We start from the raw sequence: 27,939 nt of genomic DNA on the forward strand, positions 1-27,939 counted from the left end.
CTGCAAACAGCGGCAAGTGAATGCCGACTTGGCAGAGAATCACAGAGAGACAGAGAGGGAGTAGGGAAGAGAGGGGGAGTAATGGAGAACGGGGAGAGAGGGGAGACAGCTGGCAGACAAGGCGAATATGAAATCAGTGGCAAACACACTCACAGACAGACAGACAGACAAACATGCACATTACATGGCCGCTCATTTTGGTGAATAATTGAGACAATTACGCATACGCCATGTGAAGTGTGCGGCGGTGATGGAAGACGGACGAAGAGGGCGGCGAACTGGGACAGATAGCTGATAACGTTAAATGCAAAGCGTGCCATTCAAAGAGACAGACAGATAAACGATCAAACAGGAGGGTGTGTAAGAGTGAGTGAGAGAGACGAAGGAAGGTTGAGAGGAGAATTATACAGAGAATAAAATGTGGGTCTGACCGTTGATTATAAGACAGACTATTAAATGTTCACATAGAGAATGATCTGTATAAAATAGATATCTAATTTAATATGGGTCAGAAGACAATATTTAGGGGAAGGGAAAATGATCGGAATAAATGGAAAGCCAGTCTGCACATAATAAACAATTTTGTTCGATTTTTGGTGCAGTTTTAAGAGTTTCCTTTTAATAAAAATGAATTTCATTTTCTCCAATATTTGCTAAAATTAGTTTAGTCTAAATTTAGCTGAATTTAATTTATACAATTCTTATATTTTTTAGTGCTATATTTTCCCGAAATGCTGGTTAAATAATAAATGTAACTTGGAAACTTGGATAAAGTCCAAAAAACGAATACTCTAGACCTTCATGAAGTTACATTAGGAAAAGTTAATTTTGTGATACTCATTAATAATCAATATTAATTATGATACTTACGAGAGATAATGGACATAAAAAGACTTATAATAACAAGTCCGTCAAATTCTTTTAAGTATCATAAGCAAGAAGAGCAATTATTTTTTGAAGAATTTCATCAGCATACAACATATTTAATTCTTACTGATCTCTGACTGATTAATCAGTCAGTGAGTGTGTGAGTGTGCAGCACACTCATCTTGACCCTCCCTAAGTAGTGGTACATATTCCAAATTGAAGTTACGAATACATATATGCATATTAATTTGTTGATGCTGCCACAGTTGGGGTTCAAGTGGCAAGTTCCCTTAAAGTAGCCTGGGTTTGAACTTTACCAATTGAAGCATTAAAATGGTTTTCATTTTTTCATTATTGTTTTATGAATGTATTTAATTTTTTTTCTGTTCAACTCAAGTTGCATCAGAACTTGTTGTGGTTGTTGCCAATTATAGACTCTGTTTTGTTTTTATTAATTATATTAATATGATGAGCAATCAAGGCTGCTGCTTAACCAATTGAGATTTTTTCTCGTAACATGCAAAATATAAATAAAAACAATATAAAGCTTTATTATTCAACTATATTCTACAACTGAAGTATATTAAGTAACTTAATTGCCGGCAGCAGAAACAAACGAGGCCATAAGTTATACGATTTTGTTGTGGCATGCGCCAAGCTCGCCTGCCGAACGTGCAACATGCACCTCCCCAACCTCCCTCTCTGTACCTTAGGCTCATCCTTTGCAAGTTGAAAAAAGAGAAATAAAAGTGTAGGAAAATGTTGTTAATTACGTTTTCATACACAACAAGAACAACAACAACAAACGTTGCTGCTGTAACTGGCAGCAACACAGTCAGTGCAAAAAGTGTGCACACGCTTGTCGAGTTTTAAATGTTAAAAATGTTTAAAATGCACAAAAATAGTTTAGCAAAAATGTAAAGCATGCGGCAGATGTGTTGTTGTTGTTGCTGCTTATGTTGCTGGTGTTGTTGCTGTTGTTGTTGTTGTGGACAACAACAAGTTGCCATTCATTGTGCATACAATGAGCACCAAACACGAACGGAACACGCATTGCCATTTAACTGGTTGCCCGCTTTTTGTTGTTGTTTTGTCTTCAGCATTGGTATTCACATTTGTCTCTGTAGCTGAATCTGTAAATGTATCTGCATCTGTATCTGTGTCCGTTCTGTAGCTGCAGGCAATAGTCCGCTCGGACAAATACACAAAAAGCTCGTGTATATGTACGACACACAGATATATAGTAGTTGCAGTTGAACAAAACATGCCCAGGGGACACACACACACACACACACACACTCACATACACACACGCACACTACTGTAGGAAGGGCATGTCCAATGTGTGCCACAAAATTTGCAACTAATTGCAGCTTATCTTTTGTAAAAGAGTTAAAGATTGCACCAGTCGGAGACTCAAATATACACACTGAAAAGAGTATCTATACATTCTGTACACATCTCTGTGTCTGTAGCTGTATCTGTGTCTTTAACTTAAGTTGCACAATCACTTGCAGTCGGTAAATAATTGAATGCTGTAAAGTCACATACGGATGACAAATGCAGCGTACTTATTTAAATATTTTATGAAGATACTTTCTTTCGATGTGTCTCTTATTTAATTGGTTTGGTTGTTAGTTAAATGCTAAAATTAAATTTTAATGATTATTTTTCTTGATTCTTATTGCACATTTTTTACAGCATTTAATAGAACTTTTTTGTTTTTACTCGTTTAATTTAGATAAAGTATTGAAAAATTATAATTTTTAAACATAATGAGAATGTTGTAGGCTACATACGAATGCTATTGAAAAGTTTTAAAGTAATTAAACTGTAATATCAATTACTTTTTGAGTTGCCATCTTTTGAACCATTTTTTTTGTCATTAGTTCAACACAGTGACAATCTATGTTAAAATAAATGTCCATGACGTTGTCTGTTCAAAGGTTTGGAATTAAAACTAACACACACCCACACTCACATATATATACACTTAGACAAACCGAAAGTTCAGCTTCAGTTTGCTTTGTTTCTAAAGTTTGCCATTTTCTAGCAATTCATTTCTAATTGCTTGTAATTGTCTTTCTTTGCTCTCTCTCCCCCTCTCTCTCTATCTGTTTGTCTCTTTTGCAATTCTCAACAGCTGGGAGACCCAGAGACCTACAAAACTCAACTAAGAAACAACAATAACCATAGCAACAAAAAAAAGTAGCGTGTAATAGCAAATTATGTTGCAATTACAAAAGCAGCACAAAAGCAAATGCGAAAAGCAACAACAATTAAAGTAAAATACAATAACAAAAATTACAACAAATTTTAGCTGGCACATGAGAATTGTGCACATGTCGAGAGTCAGAGCTTCTTCTCTCTGCCTCCCAAATCCTCTACACTTCAGTTAAATTCTATCTAATTGTTTTGTCGTATTTACAAATTTTTGCCAGCGAACCGAAGATACAGATACAGAGACAAACACTTGAACAATTTCTAAAAATGCTAAGGAAAATAAATGTGAAAAAATTAGTTGAATGAGAGCTTCACGCTTCGGTTTGATTTTCCATGTGCGACGCAATTGTTGTTTGAGCAAAGCACAGAAAATTGCAGGAAATTGTTAAGAGATCCAAATGTTTTTAAGAGTCCCCGACCCCCAATCGGTTCCACCTTGAATACAAATTTAATAGGTGAGAGCTGCACAATGCGACTCCTACACTGAAACAAACTCAACAGCAACAGTAATTGACAAACATTTTAATTGATTTCAATTAAAACAAAACATGGATAAATCGAAATGAATTCCGTGACGATCTTAAAATACTCTTAAACAAAACAGAATATACTAATTTGCTTATAAGTATATAAAATTTAAAAGACAAAAAATTTAAAACAAAAATCATTAAAAATGGGAGAAAATAAATCAATTTAATAAATTAAATTAAGACTTGTTTTTTATAATATTAAATAACCTTTGGTATTTTTCCCTCACAGTTTCATTGCTGACAAAGTTGAAGTCTAAGTATTCCGACTAAAACTATCCTTAAGTTCATAAAATGTTACACAGCAACAATTAATCAAATTATTGATTCACTGCAGGCTTTAGCAACAATTTAAGCGAGTTATAAACTTGTCCGAAAGGGTAAAAGAAGCGAAGCATATGCGAACTGTCTTAAAGTGTCTTAAGGCCTAGTCAGGCTGTCATGTTGTCATAGCCCCCAGCGACATTTTAAGCCATTTGACCAAGAGCAGCAACTCTTTTACTTTGCGGCTTGTGGGCGACCTCAATTCGAGTCAATATTGTTTGCCAGCTGCTAATTGGCCCCCAGTTGCCTGCCACTTGATCAATGCCAATAATAATTTTCCTGAAGTTACTAGTCACAATTTAATTGAGTTATACAAGGAAATATTCTGTAAGAAGTCAGTTAGCATTACCGACTGCATTTATGGTGAAATTATCAGAATATTAAGCAATTATATATAATTATATGTTTAAATGATGCTGTAGGTTATTTTTTTTCATTACATTTAATTTTAAATTAATAATTTTTTCTGTCAGTCTTTCACCTAGTTTCATCACACCGTTTCAACCATAATTTACAGGGTATTTACACATATGATCTCAGTCTTGCCTTCAACTTCAATGTCAGAGTCTGTCAGTTTTCACCAGACACGCCCAGAACTTAAAGAAATCCCACCCCTTAGACATGTCCATTTGAATAAAATTTTCTTGGCCATTATTCACCTCACGTTTTTGTGGATGTGTTCCAACATTTTTCCATATAATTAATTCAGCTTTTTAGTTACTTTTTTGTTTTCTCATAATTATTATGCAGCGCATTTTACGTTTTTGCTTTGCTTTATTGTTATTTTCCTCTATTACTTAGTTTTTGTTTATGTTATTGTTATTTCTGTTTTTGTTATTTCCCAAACAATTAACTTTGTTTTTCCGCAAAAGTTTTGACGAACTGTGTTTTAGACTCGTTTTTTGGTTATTTTTTGCTTTGAACTTTTTCCCGCAATGTTGCAAACTTGTAGAAAATGCGAAAAAATATTTAAACGATTGAATGAATACATTTAAATCAACCCCTGAACTTAAGAAAATGAATATAAATTTATTTGAATGTATTTTTATTTCTTTTGAATAAGCTTGGGAAAGCTTTAATTGAGAATTGACCCCAATCTGTTGCTTAGAATAACTGTAGTTCATTATTTTTAAGCCGGACAAGAATACATTTATCATGCCCTGCAATCAAGTCTTCTTCTGTGTGTATTTTAAAGTGACCATGGAATATGTTGAGTCATCTATGAGATACGTCGATCAATTGTGAGACCATTCAACAATTTTCTTATTAGTTTTCTAATTTTCAACGATTCCAAATGATTAAGTATGAAATCTTCCTTGAGTTTTGAAGCATTCATCTTTCAACAACTCTTTCATTAAAGGCCGTCAACCTGATGTATTGCACTTTTCATTAATTTTCAGTTGGAGTTTAAACATATTTGGTTTTGCCTGTATCATTCACAGATTCAACAATTTCAGCCGCAAATTGAAAAGTTTTGTTGATTGAACGCATAAAAAGCAATCGATGCTGTAAAATGCAAATCTCCAAATGAATGTTTAACCCATTTCAATCAGCGCCATGTCAAATCTAAACGGAAATATTTTATAAACATATTCATAAAAAAAGAAATACAAAAAAAGGAATACAAAAAATGAGAATAAACAGAAATTCAAGTCACAATAGAGAGAGAAGTAAGGGAATAAATATTAAAGCAAATTAAATTGAGCTGCCAGCTGAGGAACAACGACAACAACAACAACGGTAACTTATTGTCGGTTTTGTTGTTGTTTTGTGGGCGTCGTCGCATGTTTCTTGTCAGTCGTCATTGATGGGTAAACAATGCAACGACAGACGACAAAGATGCATAAACAAATGCAACAAAAAGTACAAATAACAAAAGCAGCAGCAGCAGCAACAACAACAACGACAATGACAACAACAACAACAACAGAATGTGCAACAGCCGCACTTGAAGCCACTTGTGAAACAAATGAAACATACCAGAAAACCCATCGAGTCTGTCGAGTCTGTCGAGCAACCGAACAATTCCGGCAGCTCCAGAAACGGAACTGTAAACTGAGGATGACGCTGATGCTGATGCTGACGATGAGAATAACGAAGAGAATGACGTTGACTTCTGATAAGAGCTGGGGCGTGTGCAATGCATATTACAGTTACATATGAGATACAATCCACATACGATTGTCACTCGCAAACGCCCCCAAATGCAGCACAGTCAATGCCACATACCAATTCTCCTAGTCTATCTGAGAGGGAAGGTTGAACCTTAGTGATGCATAATTTGTTTCCAACATGACTAATTAGGGCATAATAAATTTTAGGCAACATCAGTGAAGATGCAAAGATACAGTATCTGAAAGATACGCATGCATATTGTGCATGCACAGCTCGTGCCACTTGTCTGGCATTCAAGTGGCATGCCTTAAAAATTTAACAAAAGTCTGACTCTTTGTTTCGTTCATTCCCTCTTTATTAATTCATAAATATTTCTCCTGAAATTAAACAGCAATCCCACTGATAAGTAGGCGATAAAAACAATCAATATACAAGAAATCCATGAAAAATAGGCACAAAGGGCTGCAAGTAATGGGAACAGATGGAAGTTGGTCTGCCTCTGCGGTGTGTGCAGTGTTTATACTTGGAAGCTTTACAGAAAACATTTGCTTCATTTCGAGATACTCCAGAATCGATAGGTGGTCGATTTATTGGCCTAAAGGAGTAGGCGTCTGGATTTTTTTTAACTTATTCTTAGAACTGGCAGCATGGCAACATTCTCAAGGGGATTAACAATGGGGCAGAGTGTTGCGATCAACGAAATAAATAAGAATAATAAACGATTGAAAAGGAAATATATTGATATTAAAATGGAATATATTAAAAAATGCAACCATTTCAGAAAATATAATTTTTTACTTATTAATTAATGAATAAAATATTATTTTATATAAGTGCCAAGAACTAATTTTTTTTTCATTAATTTAATGGGCCCTCAGCTTTTAAAATGCTCTGTAACTAAATATTTATAATTGTAAGCTATCTAAGGGGCACTTCATCAACCAGAGAGGATGTGAATTTTATAATAAAACAAGTCAATTGTGGATTTTAGCCAACCAACAGTCATAACCACAATTGCAAACAGAACTATAATATTTGCATTTCAAATTGTATTAATTGGGAATTACATATAACAATTATTGCAACACAATGTGGCACACACCAGGAGCCAGAAGCCACAAGCCACATAAAGAGGTAAGGGAGATAAATAGCCAAAATATTGTATTAGTATCAAGAATCAATTTCCATTGGCTGACATATTTCAGTTAGTTGTGTAACTGGTATTTGTGTTAGATTTTTATGTGATTTTAATAGGAAATAAAAATGAAATTATGTGTGCAACAGATTGTGGTTCAGTTCTGACCAGACCAGCAACAACAACAATTTCAAATCTCTCTCTATAGTCCTTTGCTGTGGATGTTGTTGTTTGTTGTTTGTTGTTTTGCCTGTGTCACATGTGGATATGTATAAAAAAAAACAGGAGCTACATTTTGTGGATTTGATGTGAGCCACAAAATATTTGATTTCATTTCGGTTGCTTTTCTCGCTTGTTTCCCCTGAACAAGTCAATTGATTTCAGTTGATTTCCTCCTCTTTCTTCTTCTCTCCTCTCTATATGATAACTGAGCGAAATTCAATTAGATTACTTTCGATAGATTTATTTTAGTCAGCACATTTGATTGTTATAGTTTTTGAAGTGCCTTGGCTGGCAATTTAATTGAATTTCCCTAGTTGAATTTGAACTTTTGTTAAAGTTTCTGGTCGCAGACACGCCTACTCTTTTATTGCTATGGCAATACATATTTGGCATACATCTGGCCCATACTTAAACCAGCAACCATTTGGCCAAATCAAAGCAAAACTCAAAAACCGCAAAATCAAAACCCAAAACAAAAAAAGATGGAAAAAACAAAAAGAAAAACGAAAACAAAAGCCGGAAAACAATTTGACGGCTCGACACAGCGCATCGCACCGCACGGAACCAGGGAGGGAGGGAGGTAAGGACAGATAGACAGACAAACACACACACACACACTAGTTCAAGCGAGGCCAATGACATTTGTGTGTGTGTGTGTGTGTTGGTGCCATTGATTGCAGTTGATTGTAATCGGATTGCAATTGGCCTGCACTTGTTAGAACACGTGCCATGAACTTTGCTGAATGGGCACGGATTGAAATCGATTCTATTTTCAGAACATGATTTCTTTAAATTGCCTGCAGAGCGGCAAGGAAGAGAGGGAAGGGTGTTAATTGCCATTGGTATTTCATGTTAATGAACTATTTCAAGGTGTTTATCATTATCAGTTCAGACACATGCTCAAAAGCTGACTTGGAAGACATTTTTTATGACCTTTTCTTTCATCGGCTGCCCTTTACCCGCTTGTTTTGCTTTAATTATGAACGTGCAATGCTTTTGTTGATCTTCACACACGCACACACTCACAGGCACAACCCTTGCCCCCACCTCTTTAACTCTACACACATTGTTTAAATTCCACTGCAGCCTGAGCAGTTTTCCAGAGTTGCCCTTCGTCAGTGTGTGCGGTAAATGTAAACAAATGTCGCCCACGCACACTTAACGCTGTTCCATTGCCAAAACGTTCCGTCTTAGCCAGCAGCTGTCAACAGGCCAAACATTTGTGAGCATTCGAAGCTGTCAACGCAGACAACTTAGGAAACAATCAAGAAACCGAAACAAAAAAAACAAATCTCACATTGCAGTCATGCAAAGCGTAAACTTTTCTTTTCTTTTCCCTTTTTGGGTTTCTTTTGTTTATAAATATGCTTCCGTTATGACGTTTCGAGTGTTCAAAAATTGCTGTTGCCTTTACAATTTTGTTTACAATTTCCAAAGACGACAACAAACATTTTCCCGCCAACTTTCCTTTTGTTTTTCGTGTGCGTTGTCGAGTGCGTGGCATCTCTTAATTGTCTCAATTTCGTCGGCATTTTGTGGCATTTTCTGTTGAAATGATGATGGCACATGCCCACGTCTGTCCCCTTTCCCTTCTCCACTTCCCACCAACCTTTTTCCCCCTGTAGCTCAGGTGATAATTCTTTTTTAATAGTTTTCCGGTAGCGCACCAACAAGTGACATTTATTGGCCGACCGGTCGAGGCGTGCTCGCATAGAAATTCCTTTCGGCCATCCCTCAAGATTTGTGAACAACTTTCGCTTGGACTGGTTCATTTCAAATAAATTAATTCTACAATATCTCTTACAGTTTTCGTATAAAAGCACTGCCCATTAGAGCCTTATGTGAACATTTAAAGTTCATTTGGGTTGACATGTTTCTTGAGGTTGTTTACCTGGAAGGAAATAGAACAGAATTTTGAGGTATTAGTTTTCGTAATAGTAAATAAAGAAACAAATAATTTAAAATATATGTTATTATATATTATAAATTAAAATGTCGCAGAAAGTTATGTTTATGTTATTTAAAAATTAAAAATTATTTTAAGCAAACAAATAGTAATTATTATAGGAAATACATATTTTCATAAATGTTTAGCAAAGAAGATATTGCTCGGCTATATCGCTAATAGTATAATATACTTATTTATATTAGTCTTTATATATTTTTAGAGACTATGATTATAATAAAGACTTGTTTCATTTATAGTTTATTTTCCCTTTAATGAACCATCGATAGATTATATATCAAATCCCTTTAATCTAGTATTTTCCCACACGTTTGCGGCTTGAAAAATTTCATAAATAGCACACAGTTTTGGCAAGTCTAATGAGTTATACTCATATTGCAACACCCAACAGCAGCTCTGCCATTTAGTTGACCAACCAGCTATATCATTAAAATCCAACACAAAACTCAATGTCCCCTGCTTATAGATGGCTAAAAATGGCAAAACCAGCAACTGACAGATAGACAGACAGACAAATAGACACATTTTCAATCCTCCTCCTCTTTCACTTCGTCCTCTACGGCACTTTCACACTTCATACATATAGACAGAAGCCGGATAGCTCTAACGGGTTATTTATGGTGCAGTTGCTGCCAAAATTCTGGGCTTAAATGTGCCACAAATTTTATGCAGCACTGTGGCGGCAGCAACGTCATCGACAGGAACGATCCAAAAGTGTACTCATTTGAATATTCAGTTTAATTAGAGACAAACTAAGAGGGGATAGATGAGGGGAGGCTGAATCATGTTCAATTAGTGCAATTGAACCGTAGCCCGTATTCGTTGAGTTGTATTCATGAGTCGTATTCACTATCGAGTATAATGTGATGAGTGTTTTGGGTGAGTCAGACGACAAATACGCGCGTTTATTAGTTTCATTCATAAAATGTCAAATATATTTCAATGTCAGCAAAATATGAATCCGCTTTTCAAGTGTGAATCGAAATATGAGAATATTTTCTTCATTTCTCCTTGACATTCGGCTACAAGGGGAGCTGAGAAAGGGAAAGAGAGAGAGAGAGAGAGAGAGAGATGGAAGTTGAGAAGTGCATTGCGCAATTTGAATGTAGCTGCAATTAAAACGGCGATTACTCAAATTACTTGGAAACCAGCTAATTTCAGTGCGAGACGAAAGAAAAATGACTCGGCGAGCCGCAAGCCACAAAGTCGACCCAATTTGAATGGTTGTGCCCCAAACTAACGACCACAATATTTATTATTTTTATGGCGGTAACTATGAGAATGCAAACTAACCGAAAAGAGAACCAAGAAAAGCCAAGAAAACCGCCAAAAAAAAAAAAAAACATCAGCCAGTCAGCCACTTGCAGAACTCGTTTTGGCCAAGTCTAAAGTCGGGCCAAGACTTAACGTCAAGTCAGTCGCTTTATGGGCAATGGCAACCGTTAAATTGGACTTGTTGGTGTTGTTGTTGTTGCTATTGTGGCTGTCGCATTTTTATCGCTGACAAAAAGGTTTTACTTGACCCACTCAAGTGGGCCGAGCAAGCAGCCAAAGTGGGTCGCCAATTGTTGTTGTTCTCGTTGTTGTTGTTCTCGTTGTTGTTGCTCTCGTCGTTGTTGTTGTTGTTGCTAAACTTTAAGCGGCGCAGTGCAACGCGCTTAAGTGCAACCAAATCGAATTTAGATACTTAGCAACGTTTTTCTGAGGGCCTCTCTACTCTCACACTCACCCGCTCCATGCGCCTCTTGTCCAACATCTATGCTCAGTCCCACAACTGAGAGGGCAACCTCTCACTTTATGCGATTTTAAGTTAGTTAAGCGGCAAAGTTGTAAGCCATTTGCTAGTCGTAGTTGTTAGTTTGCTAGTTTGTGTTGTTGTTGCTCAAGTTGGTGACTTGACTTGAGTTTCAACTGTGTGTGCAACTTGTGGAGTGCATAAATTGCAACACTGTTGCCACAGAGCGAATATGTTCATTGAAAAGGGAAAGGTACGAAACAGAGTGAATAGTCTAAACATGTTTATTTAATGAGTGCTTTAATACCTTTTAAATATTGATCGACAGGATATAAGTCACTTAGTTTTAACTGAAGGAAAAGTTAAGTTCTATAGCACTTTGTTTTAATTAATTATACTTTGTGTAATGGTAACATTATTAGAGCTTTCTCCAATTTTCCATAGAATATTAAATATTTTACTACCACAATACTCTTCAAGTTCCTCTCTTTACTACAGCAACTACCTACTGAGGTAGATAGTGGCTCATCGAAATGAAAAATACACTCAAGTTTCATTTTCATTTCATATCATAGAGAACGTGAGAGAATTACAATATGAGTTTATGGTTCGCCATTCCATGATAAGTTATCAACGAAATAAAAGTGTACTGTATAAATAGTAATTTTAGCTGCTCTATCGTTAACAACAATATCACGAAGTTGAGCATTTGTATACTTTCATTACACGAAAACGCTATTGAATTCATTTTCGAGTAGCATATATTCAGTTCATCCAATATAAAGTTTGAGTAAAATAACTTTTCGTGCTCAATTACAAAATAATCTAACTGACAAATTTGGTCTTGTTTTCATATGGCATTTTAACTTAATTAGCTTTCAATTGAGTTTTAAATTTGCCAATAATGCACAATCGTATTGTGCAATAATTTGAATTTATGGCGAATTTTTCATAATTATTGACAACTGAAATGTGTGAACGCTGAGGTAATGACAGCATTTTCGACTAAAACAATGTGTCCGTTGGTTTTAATTATTTTCATAATTTGATTATAAAATTATTTCTCAATTATTATTGGCACATTTCCATAGATAAATTCTTTTGATTATCAATTATAATTATTTTTATTAATATTATAACATGCATATTTTGCGTATAATAATTGTTAAATTGCAGTAGCTGAAAAACTAAATTGATACAAAATATTAGAAAACAAACAAACGATGTTTTTGAGCGGGATTGACTTTAAGATACCCTGCATTGTTTATTTTGATTACAAGGCGTATTTATCAGCTGTTGAAGAGGTAAATAAAATACTATATAATGTGAGAGTCGCAAGAAATAAAGTATTACGTTAGATATTAGAAAAAAGAACTTTGTCCTTTCGATAATACCCTTTTCAAATGGCACAAAAAATAACAATGCAAACACAAAACAATAAAAATCAAAATCTAATTAAATGTCGCAATTTAGTGGCAATTAAATTTCATATGTGGCGTCGATTTGCATTTAAAAGAGCCCCGAGCTAAACATTATGAAAGCCAAATTGCTTTAGTTGCACTTAATTCTGTGTTTAATGTATATAATTTGTAAACATTTTAATTACTTTTATTTGAGCTTCTTTCTCTCTCTCTCTCTGTAAATTTGTTGTAAATGTTTGTTTTGTTTGTTTGTTTGCTGAATTGCTCGTTTTGTCAATTCATTAATTTTATTTTTTTTTATATTTTTATGTAATTTTAGCAACATAAAAAAATGACACACCCAAACTTGCTGTCACTGTAACTGTTGGTGTATCTTTAGTCATAGCTGTAGCGATATCTGTAGCTGTATGTATAACTGTAGCTGTAGCTGTATCTGTATCTGTGACTGTGTCTTTGGCCTAGGTGAAAGTTTTCTCTGTTTTGTGTTTTGATTGTGGTTCGCCGTTTTCAGTGCCCTTTTTATGTTTCTACTTTTATCTGTTTAACTTTATGATTTTAGTTTCTTAATTTAATGCGGAAATTCAAAAAAAAAAAACACAGCTGTGAAGTGGAGTGCTAATATATGAGAATTACAAATCTAACATTTTGGGAACGCGATTCTAAAAGTGAAAGTTCTTGAAGGGTGTTCCAAATAAAAACCTAATGGGTTGCTTAAATTTGAAACAGACAATTATAGCCGAAGGGAAAGGTTATATATGGGAAAGGTTATATATGGAAAAATCTTTAAATACCTTGAGAAAAGTTTTGTTTTTAAATTTGATTTACCATTTCTACAGTCACGACAATCCAATAAATCATTACCCCCGCCCAGTTAGTTTCACCTGTCAGATTTTAATTTGGCAACTTTTGTTAAAAATAATCCACCTCTAAAGTTTTGTTATTTCTTCCAGTTCAGTTGGTAACAAACGTGGTCGCTGACTGATAAATTCTTTGCATAGTTAACGCTATCAGCAGCAAAGCAAAAAGTAAATACTTGGCTGGCCTTTAAAATATTGTACATTATGCGATAAGTTAAGAGAGCTACTGGGCTTGGGCCTGGGCTAGACAACTTTCAGTTGTAGTCAGTTTATTATAAAAGTAAAAATAAAAATAAATAAAAGTAAATAAATAAAAATAAACAGCAAACGCGCCATAAAGTGAAAAACTTTCTTGCCTGACTCACGCATTCGCTCACTTAGAAAGTAATTACATAAAAAATACAGCAACTAACCGGGCATAAAAAATATGTCTATGACCGACAAAAGGGAGGGCAACAATATAAAATAAAAACTGAAAACTCTCTCACACTCGATGTGCGTGCATCGTGAAATTTATTTAAATTTAATTTTAATTCTATGTACATTTTGCTTTTTTCTTTGAAAGTTCACTTACTTTGCCCGTTTAGGTTGTAATACTTTGCATTTAACTTTGGGATGGAGTTACAGAGGTAGTGCAAAGAGTGGGCGAAGGGCGGTAATTTGGTTTTATGACCACAGCTTTTCACTCTGACTCTGAATGTGGCTAATGCTGCTGGAGTGGACAGGGCTAAAGTTAAGGCGAGTTGGCACTTTTGGCATTTGCATTTGGAATGCTTCGGACTTATCACGCACAAAATAAAAGAAAATTTCGCCACAGGCTTTTTTATTGAGATTGTTGACATAAAGGAATTGTTTTAATAATTTGCATAACATAAAGATACGAGTATCATATTACAAGATTTTGCTTTCTTTTTTATGTTTGTTTAAGAGACTAATAATTTGGTTTACTATACAGTCTATTAGTCTATAGTTTCGCTTAGTTTCAGGTTTACTTCTATTTACCTGAAGACTTGTCAAGTAGTTTCGAATCTTGTAATAGATGTTTGACACAATCTCTTAATGTCTTCACCAGCTTCCGTTCATTATGTTCTCTAAGCTCTCCTTCAGTCAAGATTATATCCACCTCATTTCATTATCTTGCACAATTTTCGAATACCTCAAATGGCATGCAAAGTGTCAGGCGATAAACTGCAGACATCAGTTCTAATTCGAGCTGAACATCGATGAGGATAGCGGAGTTGCAGACAAAAGCAGGAAGAAGGCACAGCAAAGTTGTAGGCAGACATTTGGCTAATGGACAGTTGGCCAATAAATGCCAGTGAAATTGTAACGACAGTAGCTGCAGCAGTAGCTGTTGCTGTTGCGGTTGCTGTAGCTGTAATTCTGGTAGCAACTGTATCTAGCAACATGCCAGCTGACAACTGTTTTGTGGCACGAGCCTGTCACATTTATCAAATTAAACATTGACCCAGTCTCGAGGCGCTGAGCAGAGACTGCAGCTGTGATTGCAGTGGCCTGACATGCAAACAAGAGTGGCAGCCCTTAACTAGGTCCCCCTCCCACCTGGCAACCCTGGTCGGGTGTTAAATTGTCAATTTTTAGTGTGGCCCGCACAATTGGCATATAACGAGCTCGAGTCATGCCAGTCATGACAAAATTGTCAGTGTGTCACTTTAATTGCAGGACAAACAACAATCCCCTACAATTTAGACATTGAATGGGACGATAAGTTGAGGTTCTATAAACCACTTAATTATTATGTGAAACCGTTAGTTAGCTATGTCGAACAAGTGTGGATAAACATAGGAAAAAAAAGAGGGAGAAAGAAATTGGAAAATGGGTTACAAGGTATAAAAGAAAGCAATAATACTAATAATAATAGCGAGAATGAAAAACAAGTGTGTGAGCGGCTGTCCAAACTGTCGAAACTCTGAAATTGACTCCCTGATGGTTTTTCTCTCATTTACTTGGGTTTATTTTTCAAAAGTCACACAACATAACCGAAACAGAAGTGAAAAAAGTTGTACAAATACAACGTGCTAGCAATACAAATACAAATACAAATAATTAACTTTTAACAATTCCCTCACGCTCACACTACACACACACTCTCTCTCTCTCTATCGTTTCTCTCACGCTCTCTCTCTTTCTCTTTGGAGAGCTGGCTACACCCATTGAATAAACAAAACAAAATGTGAGTAACAAGCAACAAAAAAAATTATATACGAAATGGGGAGCATTAATATAGAACAACAAAGCAACAACAATCAACAGAGCAATAACAGTTAAAAATATTAACACACACACACGCACACACACGTTTGGTTACACTTAGTGTGGCAATCATTGCGCATGTGTGCGTGCTTTGCTTTTTACGCTTCGCAGAGACCAACAAACTGGACAAAGACTGTGGCAGGGGCAGCTTAAAAATCCTACTAACCACATTTTGTGGCAAATTAAAAATATTATTAAATAAAAAAAAAAAAAAAATAGCACAGCTTTGTATAGAAACAACAACAACGACAACGACAAGTTGAAGAAGAAGAAGACGAAGAACAAGCGTCAAGTTTTAATGAACAAAAATGGAAACTAGTCGAGAAAAATTGAAGAACCGGTTCGTGAGCAACAACTTTGCAACTTACCAATACACAATGTGCATATGTATTTGAAGTTAAATATATATGTGTAAGTATCTGTCTGTGTGTGTGTGTGTGAGTGTGTATCTATAAGCTACACAAAAGTTTAGCATTTAGATATGAAAGATAGCAGCTGGCTTTGTCCATGTACAAGTTGTAAACATGTGCTTGGGTGAGGCTAAAAAAATATATCAAATAAATAACAAAAAGATGCAAAGAGAAGAAAAGAATGGAAAGAAAAGAATTCCCCACACATACATGTACTATACATGCCATACTTCTATGGACAAGTCTTTGAACTTTAAGCTGGGGAGATCTGAGCTGTGTTTTTTCTAACTTGGCTAGCTAGCAACATCAGAAGCTACAAAAGTCTGTAAAGGTGAGGTATGATATATGTACCTAAGTAATGCGGGTTTTTAGAAAATGAGTCAAAAAAAAAAAACTTGAAAGTGGATAGGTTTTCTAGATAATTAAATAATTATACAGAAAATTATTTAAGCTAAAAATAAATTTAAACATCCATATAGTATTTCATCCATTCCATAACAATTTTAATGAACAGTTTCTGATATTTTTATATTTTGGTCAATTTGTGTTTTCATTATTATTTGTAGCGTTTGTTGTTTTTACAAATGCATTGTGATTTGATAATTTTATTGTTATAAATCAATCGCTGCATGTGCATTATTTTAAATTATTGCACATTTTAGCAGACAATGGAAGATTAGAGGGTAAGAGAGGGAACTCTGATGCATATGAGCAGATTACATAGAGTCAAACTATTTGCTGATGGGAATTTAATTAAAAGTGCACATTTAATTATGTTACGTAATATGCCTAAATTGCATTACATAATTATATAATTTTTGGTCACCCTCTCCACCGTTTTGCACCATCATGGCAAATGATGTCTGCCCGTCAAATCATTGAATGCCTGAGTAAGTCATGGCCACAAAACTGATAGAGAATATCATTTTTCATGTGTATTTTTGATTAAATTTTAATCAGACATTGCACAATAGAAAATGGTAAGTGAGTATTTACCAAATGGCAGTTGAATAAATATTTTCTACTATTTTGTGGTCTATTAAAGTTTAATTACACTTTTGGGTCGGTGGCAAAAATGTACCATAATTTTGTAGAGACGAAGATGGATGTAATTTAGTCGGTCAACCAATTTCAAATTATTTGCATTTCTAATTAAGCAATGACAGCAGGAGATTTTAGGTTGCATAACTTAAGCCTTTGGCAATACATGTGTTTAGTGCAACAAACAGTTGCATGCCTCGTACCGCATTACAAATCGATTGAAGCTGCCTACCCAATGGAAAATTGCATTGGTCACTTGTGAATAATGCCCCATAAACATGACACAATACACTCGTATTATCAGCTACCTGCCACAGTTTCTGTATGTGTGTGTGTACGTTACACAGAATTGTTTATGTTGATAAGACTTTACGACTGGCAGAATTCTTATCTAATCGTATTTCCCCAAAGCGACCACAACAAAATCAATATACATACATACACATGTCATAATTGTATATGTGTGTGTGTGTCTGCCCCAAAAACGAGAAACAGTCAACAATAATGGAAATTACAAACTAGCGCACAGGTGCATTGCGTTATCAGACAAACGTGGCCCAAATCAAAGCCTAACAAAATAGCACAAACAAATACACGACGAATACGAATCAATGTGAATAGCAAATGAGAATCAACAATCATACTTATATGCAACTCAAACAATGGCTATGACTAAGAGTCCAACGCATCTGATGTGGCTTAACTATTTTCTATTCTCAATCGAAACAGTTAGACATGTCTCTCTTACCAACTAGCGAATATTGAAAAATTATTTTCTCTATGCGTGACTAATTACTGGCTTATGAATCATGCAATGAGTCTATAAGTATACTAGTTTATACTCGAATAATAATTGCAATGATTCTGGATATCAAGCATATAGCGAGTTTATAAAAATAACGCAACTTAACAAGGGATATGAATCTATATCTCGAAATTAGATCAGTATTAATCAGGTCAAATAAGTAAGCTGAGAAAGCGGAGATTTAAAGGGAAGCAACGAAAAGAATTTGAAAAAGAAAGATAAAAAGAAGATGTATATAACTCATAATGAATGTTTGCTTAAAATTATACAGTTGAAGCTATCTATTGGAACTAAAATAAATTGACTAAATCAGTTTAGAAATGAGTACTGACTACTAAGTTAAGGAAACCATATAAAAACTGTGAGTCATCAGAAATGGAATTCACTTGTTGCTAAATGAATTTCCATATATAGTAAATTCTGTGTATGTAACTCTAGAAAAACTGTGATCCATACCATGTGTTAGGTTAACTTATACTACTGACCCATGCTACTTTAAAAAACTAAAATATACAGCCAACTATTGTAAGCAAACTTTTAAAAATTATGAAAGAAAAGTACAGGATCAAGAAAGAAATCCATACAGTCTGAAGAAAAAGAAATACTCTGATGGTATTAAAACTATTGAACTACAAGTATACTTTTATAAATTATTCTCAACTGAAACTCCCTTCAACTGTTTTCTTTTATCTTTTGAGTATATTTATTCAAAGTATAACTGTGGTACGTGCTTATGAGGACAACGCGTACAAATCGATCAAAAGTATTTTCTCTCAATTGAAATTGTAAACTTCGCTACTTACACATACACACTAAGATACAGACTACTGGAAAAGTTTGACATAAGCTGCAACTTTACTATACTTTATTTTTATATTTCGGTGACTTGGGAAATAGTGTCTCCTATTTTATTTAATTTGCCTGGCATACGCTTTGCCAATCGCATCATATTCTTGTTTTGCTTTACCTCAACATTTCCCTCTTTTTCTCTTCTCTTTTTCCGTCTCCTGCCCAACGATCTGCGTGTTCCTTTTGGCCAAAATTCCAACATGGCTCGAAGCGTTGCCAACTTCCTGTATACACACACACACATTTACATGGACACACGTATTGTTACAGTGACATACAAAATGCTGCATTTTATGCATGCAAAAAACTTGTCTCCTCTCTTTGTTGTTGCTGTTGTTGCTGACATTATTCAGTCATTTTTCAGCAAATTAGTCATGAAGTTGTGTATTTTATTTGTCAACAACTTTAATAATTCAACAATCATTTCTGGCTTCGAAAATGCTCCGTTAATGCGCTCAAAGTGACAGCAAAATGCCAAAAGCAAACAGTAAATTTTTGCCCAATAATCCGCAATATGTAGGAAAATTTCAACAGAAAATCAATAGACAGCTGCCTGAAAAAATAAGCTTCGTTTTTGGAAGGCGTTAGATTGAAAAGATGAAGAAATAAGGCAAGCAATTAAAAAGCGGAAATTGAATAAAACAAACGCAGCAAAATGACGATAAAGAAACGAACAAAAAGAAGTTGAAAAAACTGAACCAAATGGACGGACAGCGTGAAGATTCTTTCATATTTATAAGAGCCTGAGCCCGAGGCGAGTCTAAGCCTTTGTCTTAAGCCCATTCACCTGCGCATCGCTTTGGGCTGAGTTTCATTTCAGTTTCAGTTTCACTTACAAAAATCCTTTTTTGGACTGCAGCAAAAAGTCAAACGGCATAAAAAAATCAACAAGCGAAAGGAAACGACGACATTATGAATATGAATGAGGCTCTCTCTCTCTCTCTCTCTCTCTCTCTCTCTTCAGCATATCTGTCTGTCTCTCTTTGGGTTTTGTCTTTATGTTCTGCATGCAATTACCGTAGGTAGAAATATTAAAAAAATATGCAATTTAGTACCTGCAAACTCTGAGATACGCTCTCTAGAGTCTCGACATTTCAATCAAGTTGAGCCGCAGCTGAATATAAAGTGTAACTAATATCTTTCAAGATAATTTCATGATATTTAATTTCTAATTTATTTTCATATTATAAATTTAGTCAAATATTTCAAAGTGAAGTTTCTTTAAAAACGTGTTTTAACTTCTTTATTTAAATGCGGTATGTCATTTTTAGAAGTCAAAGTGAATTAGCGAATTATTCATGTATCATGTATATAGTATGTTTGCTTAGTGTTTTCCTATTAATATCACATTGCAATATTTATTATCTCCAGTTTATACTCAAACTTTTCTCTTTCATACAATGTATGGCAACCCCATTGTTTTTCCTGTGATGGTATCGATTACAACTATTTCAAGCTGTAGCACAGCATTCCTTAGACTTCATCTACCGTTTGGTATGCGATACAAAAAGAGTTATCTCTGCAGGCTGCCAAAATCAGTAGGAAAGCAAATGTGGACCGAGGCATTGCGCCAAGTCAAATATCAAATTTTTATTCCACAGCATGCTTTTTGTTTGTCATTTTATTTATTATAGATAGAGGCAGATGCAGTTAAAGAAAGAGACAGGAAATATGCAGTTATAGCCATGTGTATAGCCTCTATTTGTGGCCATTAAAATGCATAAGCTGTAAGCAGTTTTTGCATTTGACATTTACACTTGGATTTTGTGTGCCATTACTAATACGCCGCGTGTGCGGGATGGAGAGAAAACTACAGCTTGGACTGTGTCTCTCTGAATGTGTAGGACTGTTGCAAGTCCAGAGGCATATTAAACATTTATAATTACTCGTACAAGGCAGCAGCGTCAACGATATCGTCGGCGTCAGCTGAAATGTCTGATGTGTGTGTAGATAAAAAGGATATAGCAAAATAGCATAAAGAAACAAAAAAAAATACAGAATGTTTAAATATTCAGTGTGAAGTGACAGTGCTGCGCATAGTAGACAGAATCAAGTTGCATTCACATCTGCATTTGCAGTTGAATTTGAATCCCAGTCGGAATTTGAATCAGAATCTGAGTCTGAATCTGTTGCTGCATTTTTCGGCTTGTTTTCAGAGCATTTTTTGCTTTGCATACATTTGGCGAGGCTTTTGTGGGGTTTCCTCTCACGTTGGGCGCCATTTGAAAGCTTCTCTGACTCTGAACAAAGAGTGTCTGTCTTTAAGTCACGTCATGTTTTGTATACAAGTATGTTTTCGTGGTGGGGGGCGGGGGTTGTGTTGGATGCCTGTAATGAGACAGCTGCCTCTCATGTCGCTTGCTGCTGTTAATGTTGTTAGGCAGTAGGATAAATATCAGCAGCTTCTTTTCAGCTAATGAGAATGCGACTCTCTTTTCCATGTGCGGGCCTCGCAAATTTTTGTGTGGCGTAACAAGAGGTTAAGGTTTCAGGCAACAGCAAAACAAAAACCAAAAAAAAAAACATTGAAGGATTTTAATTAAATAGGCTGCTAGGCACAGGCAAGTTGTAAATTTCAGCCAAAGGCTTTGCTGACGGGTTGATGTCTGTGCTGTGAATGGCGGCACTTTAAGATATATGCATATGAGAGACAGAGAGAGAGAGAGAGAGAATGAGCTGAAAAGCAGTTGCGTTTTTTAATTATGGTACGAGGATGTATCGTGAGGACCTTTATTGTCGCATAATTCTTTGAGAATTTAATTCATTTTAAGAAAATCATCAAGTTTTCGAAATGCTTTGGGGTTAAGTACGAAAGTAAAGGAATAATTATATGACTCTTGGTATTAAACTGAAAGAACCTTCTTTGATAAAAAATAGTTTATTTAATGAAATTAAATCTGAGATATCCATGTTATCCATGTATTTATTATTTAATGAATTCGAACTAAAATGTATTAAAAGTCAATTTAGCTATCTCATACATCCCAATGTATTCTTTAATCATTGCCTTAAAGCTTAACAAAATTTCAACTCACTCTACGAATGCTTTATAAGCAGCCGAGTTACTTGGGTTATGTCCGACCTTTGGAGACGGACGAATTGTCTGACGAAGTCAAGCTGTTTGCCAAAATAAAGGTCACAGGGTGCATTCGGTTCATGCTTCATGGGCTTCGGTTACAGCAGCTTCTCTTGCTACATGCCCCTATTTACTTCGGCTCTGGAGCCTACGAGCATGCGCAGTGTGCGGAAATATCGCAGCGACAAAAAACTAACATATAGAGGTCAAGAAAAGGCGAAAAAGACCGCCAAACTGTCAATTACACGCGTGACACGACAATGAAAAGAAGTACTCAAACGAATTCAAATACTTTGATATGAATACATCGTTATCGATTAAGCTTCATCAATCAAACTCACTTTTTATACAACGGCCCCATAATCGAGTTCGAATTTACATACTCGAGCGGGTGAGAACAAGTTTTACACACACTCACATACACACACACACTCACATACATACACATTCACACACACTGAGAGTCATTCACACAGATAGTTGTGAGTATCAATCAGAGCTTAAAATAAATGCGCTTCGTCATATCATCTCGCGTCTCGAGTTTCACACGAACGCTCTTAACTTGGCTTCTTACCTGATAAAATGGCTGCCAGAAATACTAAAATGATCCGTGACATTTTCATGTTGCTTCTTCTTCTTCTTCTGCTTTTTGGAGCTCCTGTAATCCCAATATGTGCACTTTAATATTTGACGTTACTTTTTGCCTTTGGGCCAAAGCGACTTTTTTTTATTATTATTATTATTATGTGGGGGATTTTTATAAAAAATTTTTTTTCACTCTCGCGTATTTGGCAAAGAGCTTAGTTATTTCTCTTGTTGTTGTTGTTGTTGTTGCTGTTGTTGTTTAGCTTTTCAAGCATAAAATGTGTCGCTTTAGTTGAAGTGGGGGGCACTTTACGGCCGTTGCAGCCTTTGTGAATATGTATACGTGGATTTAAGTTGTGTATGTGTGTTGTTTGTGTGCATATATTTTATATGTGTTTACTTTTAGCGCGCACTGTCGAGCACAATTTTGCGAGTTTCTTCAACTCTTTTTGGCTGACTTTTTCACTTTGTTTGTAAATAAACGCCCACTGTCTCGTACAATGGGGTAAAAGGATTTTTATCGTGTGTTCTTTTTAACTTTACTTTACTCTTCGCGCCGAAACTGGCAGTTGACACGAAACCAGTAAAAATTCAGGGACAAAAGACGCAAGTCCGGCTGACTAGCTAGTCACAGATGCAGATACTTCGTATATAAACAGATACAGATACAAATGCAGTTGAGTGCGACTATGGCTACAGATACACGCACAGCGCACGGCCAAAACGAAATGACGTTATGAAATTGATGACGATGACGTTGAACGACGTTCGGTTACCGGCTCCAACTACATAAACATACACGCACACACACTCAGATACTCATACACCACACGCACACATGCAAGCAGCGTGGGCGAAAGAACGAAAAGTACGAATCACCGAAATCGAAACGAAGCGAAGCAAACGCAACGAACGAGCGAACGAACGAATGAACGAGACGAGCAAGTACGACTGCGAGTACGAAATGTGTCGAACAAATATAATATTAATTCGGTTGGAGAGCGAACGAAGCGTTGAATGCAACAGTTACCAACAGACTGAGTGTATCTGTATCTATGAAGTTGCCAAACGGCCACGCAGCGGCAGCAGCAACAGCAGCAACAGCACAAGCACACACACACACAAAGCGACAGATACACACATACACAGACGCACGGCGAGCGCGTTGATTGCACACATATGCATGTGCAGGCAGCGCAGTTCACACAAGCACACACACACACACGCATACAGGCAGACACTCTGTATGTTAGCAACATTTAGTCTGTTAGCTCCGCAACATGCGCAGAGCGCTAGCAACATTTTAAAGTTGTTGCTCTGCTCGCTTCAAATGTTGCAGGGCTGTTTGAGTCGTGTTCTACTTTGGCAGCAGTGGCAAAGTGACAGAGGGGCAGAGGGAAAGTGGCAGACAGCAAGCATTTTGATTTGAATTTGTTTGTCTCTTGTGCATTCGCATTTGCTCTTGTTCTTGTTCTTGGTGTTGTTGTTGTTGTTTGCTTTTGTGTGGCAGCCGCATTTCTGTCTATTTGTTGGCTGATAATCTCTGGCTTTTGTTTGCCACAGCTTCAGTCTATGGCACAGTGGCTCTACTCCTATCGAAGGTCTCCCGTTGCTGCACTGTCAATATGCAAAGAGCTAAAACAAATCGCAAACTGTGCCAAGCCCATTGCTTTGCCCTGACCTCAATGATTAGCTGCATCACACAAACACACACACACAGTTCCATAATATATATATATATATATATAAATATGTATACACAAGCATACTCAAATTCATCTACATAAATCAATTATAAACTGCAATCGAAATATGCATATTGTATACGCATGTACCTCTCTAGGGTATCTGTGGCGCCACCGATATTTATTATGCCACATAACATATTCATTTTACCGGCAGCAATCGCTGCCTCTCTTTTCGAAATTCGCTCCCAAAACGTGCAACTCACGTGGCCAATAATATTACCAACCTTTTAAATTTAATCAAAGCTGCTATTTTTTCAACAAATGCTCGTTTTGAATGCCCTTTGGACATATTTTGCATACGCTCGAGCATACCAGGACCAAAGCATACCCTACACACTATATAGGGCATTTTGAAATTGTTATCAAGCTTGACAATGCTTAAAAATAATATTATTCCAACATTTTTATGAAATATAAAAAATTGTGCTAATTATAAATACATAATGTATATATAAAATATATAAATAATATCTTTAATGATACAAGGATATCGGGTTGTAGTTATGCTCCCACCGAAAGCTTTTACTACTTTCAAAAATTAGTTTTAGGAATATTGTTTTTTCTTTTAAGTTATTAAAGAGTATTGGAACCATTGGAATCAAATAAAATTAAGGTCAAAGTTAAATTTGCAGATATAAATGATATTTAAAGAAAACAATACATTATAATGTAATTATTTAAGGATAAAATGTGTGTCATGAAATAACCCATTTTACATTTTTTACTCTTTCAAGTTTTTAAAGCAAAATTGCAATCTAACAATTATTTGCTAATTTTTATTTACATGTTACGAAATTGCATTTAATTGTATGTCATATTTAAATGTTGCAAAATAATAATTGAATCTTAATTTGAATAGAAAAGTTACAAGGTAGCACAAATTTTTGATTTTTTCAATAAATTTATTTTAAATAATTTTGTTCTGTTGCCATTGTAATTGAAAATATTCAAAGAGAATCCGGAGTCTGAAAATATTCTGAGTGGACTCCTCTTTCAAACTCTGCCCTAAAATCAACAGCTATATGCTCTGAAATTTGAAGGCATAATATATACTGTTTAATTATGTATATTGGTGAGAAATTCATATTTAATATTAATATAAAATATTTTATATTGGCAAAAAATATAATATTTTGTAAAACTGCAGTGCTGTACAGTAGAGTAAGTGTAATTCGTTCAGCTTCGTTTATTTGTTATACACACTATTTTTTTTTTCTGCAGTTTGCATGCAACAAAAATATCGCATGCTATAAAGAATGTGAGCAGTGTGCAATGCACTGGAAATTGTAAATTCATGTTATGGCCAGGCAGTGGCACTATCAAAATGTGTGTGTGGGGTAGGGGGAGGGGGAGTTACAGGATTGCGGTGAAGGGTAAAGATTGGGTGGTTCGGTTGAGTTAACAGTCCACTCGTCACTTGGGCGAAGGCGTTGCTAAATGTAGTCCAGAAACTGAATGAGACCGAGAATGAGGATGTTGGGCAAACTGAGGCTAGTTGAGATGAGAACAGGCAGCATGTGTTTATTGCCAGCAGAAAGTGATGATTACAAGTAATGTGTAAAAGGAAGGGTCCTCCACAGTGGGAGTTGAAGTGGGAGTGGGTGCGATGATGGGGCGTGTTAAGTCCCGGAAAAGCATCCGGAAAAGCGGCAAGCAGTCTCAAGCAAAACTAACGGGCGTTTGCAACCAGTGGCATCCAATGCCAGTGCCATCTACGTTTGTTGCCATTGCTTGCCACTCGTGTTGCAACTCAATTTTGCGTGTGTGGTTGAGCAACATCAGCAGCAGCAGCAGCAGCAAATGCCAGAAGGCAGAAGGCAGCTCGGTTGGCGACAGGACCAAAAGCAACATCGGCATCAGCAGCAGCAACAACAGAAGCAGCAACAGCAACAGCAACGTTGGCGGTTGCCAGACTATGATGAGGCATGTGGCAAGTAAATATATAAAAAAAACAATGTCTGATGTATGAGAAAGGGGGTATGAAAATAGTTCTGGTTCCCTTTGCCACAGGATACAGCTGTATACTCGTCTGTCTATCTGTCTGTCTGTGTGTAACTATAATTGTAATTGCAACTGTTTGTTGTATGACTTGGAATACTTAGGACTTTGTGCAGATGCTGAAAGCTGTTAAAACGTCTGCTAAATAAAGCATCAGAAAACTGCAGCAAAACTGCAAAATACTTCTTTAGCACACACAAATAACATTTTACTTAATTACTCTAAAATGTTTGTTTTACCATTGAGTTTGTTATACTTTTCCTCACACGCTTCGCAATTCGCAAATATTGCTTAAGTTTGTTTTTTTCTAGTATCCCCTTTATTGAAAAATATTATTTACTATCATTTAATAAAATCAGATTAGAGTTTTCAAGTTGTTTCCCTGTAGTTTTCAATAATCATTTAAACTTTAATTTCTTTTGTTAAAATTAAGCCAACTTTTTGTTATCAAATATTCTAACTGGAATACAAGCTTTAAAGTTTTAACAATACTCAAAGAAAATGCATCCTGTACACATTTTCAGCGAGTACAAAAAAAAAAGTACGTATATAAACTCAGCTTAACTTGCAAATTAATTGGCGATGTTTTTCGAAAACATGTTGTGTTGTTCCCCTTTGTAATGCTCTAGGGTTAAAAGTTTGCCAACTTTCCCTTTTGTCCTTATGCTATATATTAATTTGACTTGAAAACTTTTTCAAATTTAGTACTTATTTGGCTTAAATATACGTGTATAGTATATGTATTTTCTGCTGCCAGTTTTCTTTCAACTTGCAGCAGTTGTCAACACTTTTTGGTCGTAACCTCAGAGACTTCAACTGACAATCTGACAGAGTCAGGGAGCATTTGCACTTTTATCTCCAGTTGCAACTTTGGTTTCAATTTCAGCTTCAGTTTCTATTTCTGTTTGTATTTTGCCTGTCTTCCTTCTGATTGCAACTGCCAACGCAGTGTATGAAAACACAGTGCTGTCATATGCATTTTATGTTAAACCGAATGTGGCATCCAATCATGCCAAGCCCCTGTCCTGTCAACGCCCACTCCGAAAAAGCCAAGTCAAACTCATTATAATTTCATTGCAAGTCATTTCCATAGCGAACGTTTTCGAAAACGAACCCAAAGAGGCAGAGTGAGAGAGAGGCAGTAAAAGAGAGAGAGAGAAAGAGAGAGAGAGTTAGTGAAAGAGAGAAAAACAATAACCTGCAATATAATGAAATGAAAATCGCCTAGATGCTGGCAAGTACTAGAAACGAGTAGTACAAGTATATAAAGTTACCAAAACATGCAAATTTTGCACGCCAGGCATCCTCCCGTATCAGGGGCGTAGTGAGAGGGGATCGTGTGTGGTAGAGAGACGGTTGGGGGGACGTCCTAACTGGGTGTAGATGAGCGAGTAAAGACCTTGCATTACAATTGAGTTACAGTTCAGTTTCAGTTTTGTGTTGCCATTATTACTGCAAAACAGGCTCCACTGTACTGTGAGGCTGTCAGGGAAAGGGGTGTGGAGAAGGGGATGGTAAAGGGGAAGCATGGTCTACACTCATATTGTGCAAAACAATGAATTTATATTCGTTTTTATTTAGCTTTTTTCTACTTTTTTTCCTCAACTACCATGCAAAACAAAAACAAATCGGAGATGAGGTGCGGAAAGAGGGAATAGAGAAGATGGAAGAGGAAAGGCGGGACTGTGGTGCAGCTTTACACACATTTGACTTGTTGGTGGCGCGTTTTAACTTAACATCTCTCTCTCCCCTCTCCCTCCC

At 35.9% G+C, this 27,939-nt stretch overlaps 1 protein-coding gene across 5 annotated transcripts in view; it reads right to left on the reverse strand.

Annotated features, from left to right (window-relative positions):
• The window catches only part of LOC117782161 (fasciclin-3), an 83,384-nt gene extending 59,919 nt beyond the window's left edge, over positions 1-23,465 (reverse strand). For all 5 annotated transcript variants that reach the window (XM_034619146.1, XM_034619149.1, XM_034619144.1 and 2 more), the window contains exon 1: positions 22,422-23,465. In XM_034619146.1, coding sequence (XP_034475037.1) covers positions 22,422-22,470 — 49 coding nt within the window. In that variant the 5' untranslated portion in view covers positions 22,471-23,465. The remainder of the gene's footprint in view (positions 1-22,421) is intronic.
• Between the last annotated feature and the right edge of the window lie 4,474 nt (positions 23,466-27,939).

The sequence above is a fragment of the Drosophila innubila genome (genome assembly GCF_004354385.1).
Source record: "Drosophila innubila isolate TH190305 chromosome 2L unlocalized genomic scaffold, UK_Dinn_1.0 4_B_2L, whole genome shotgun sequence".
Taxonomy (NCBI): domain Eukaryota; kingdom Metazoa; phylum Arthropoda; class Insecta; order Diptera; family Drosophilidae; genus Drosophila; species Drosophila innubila.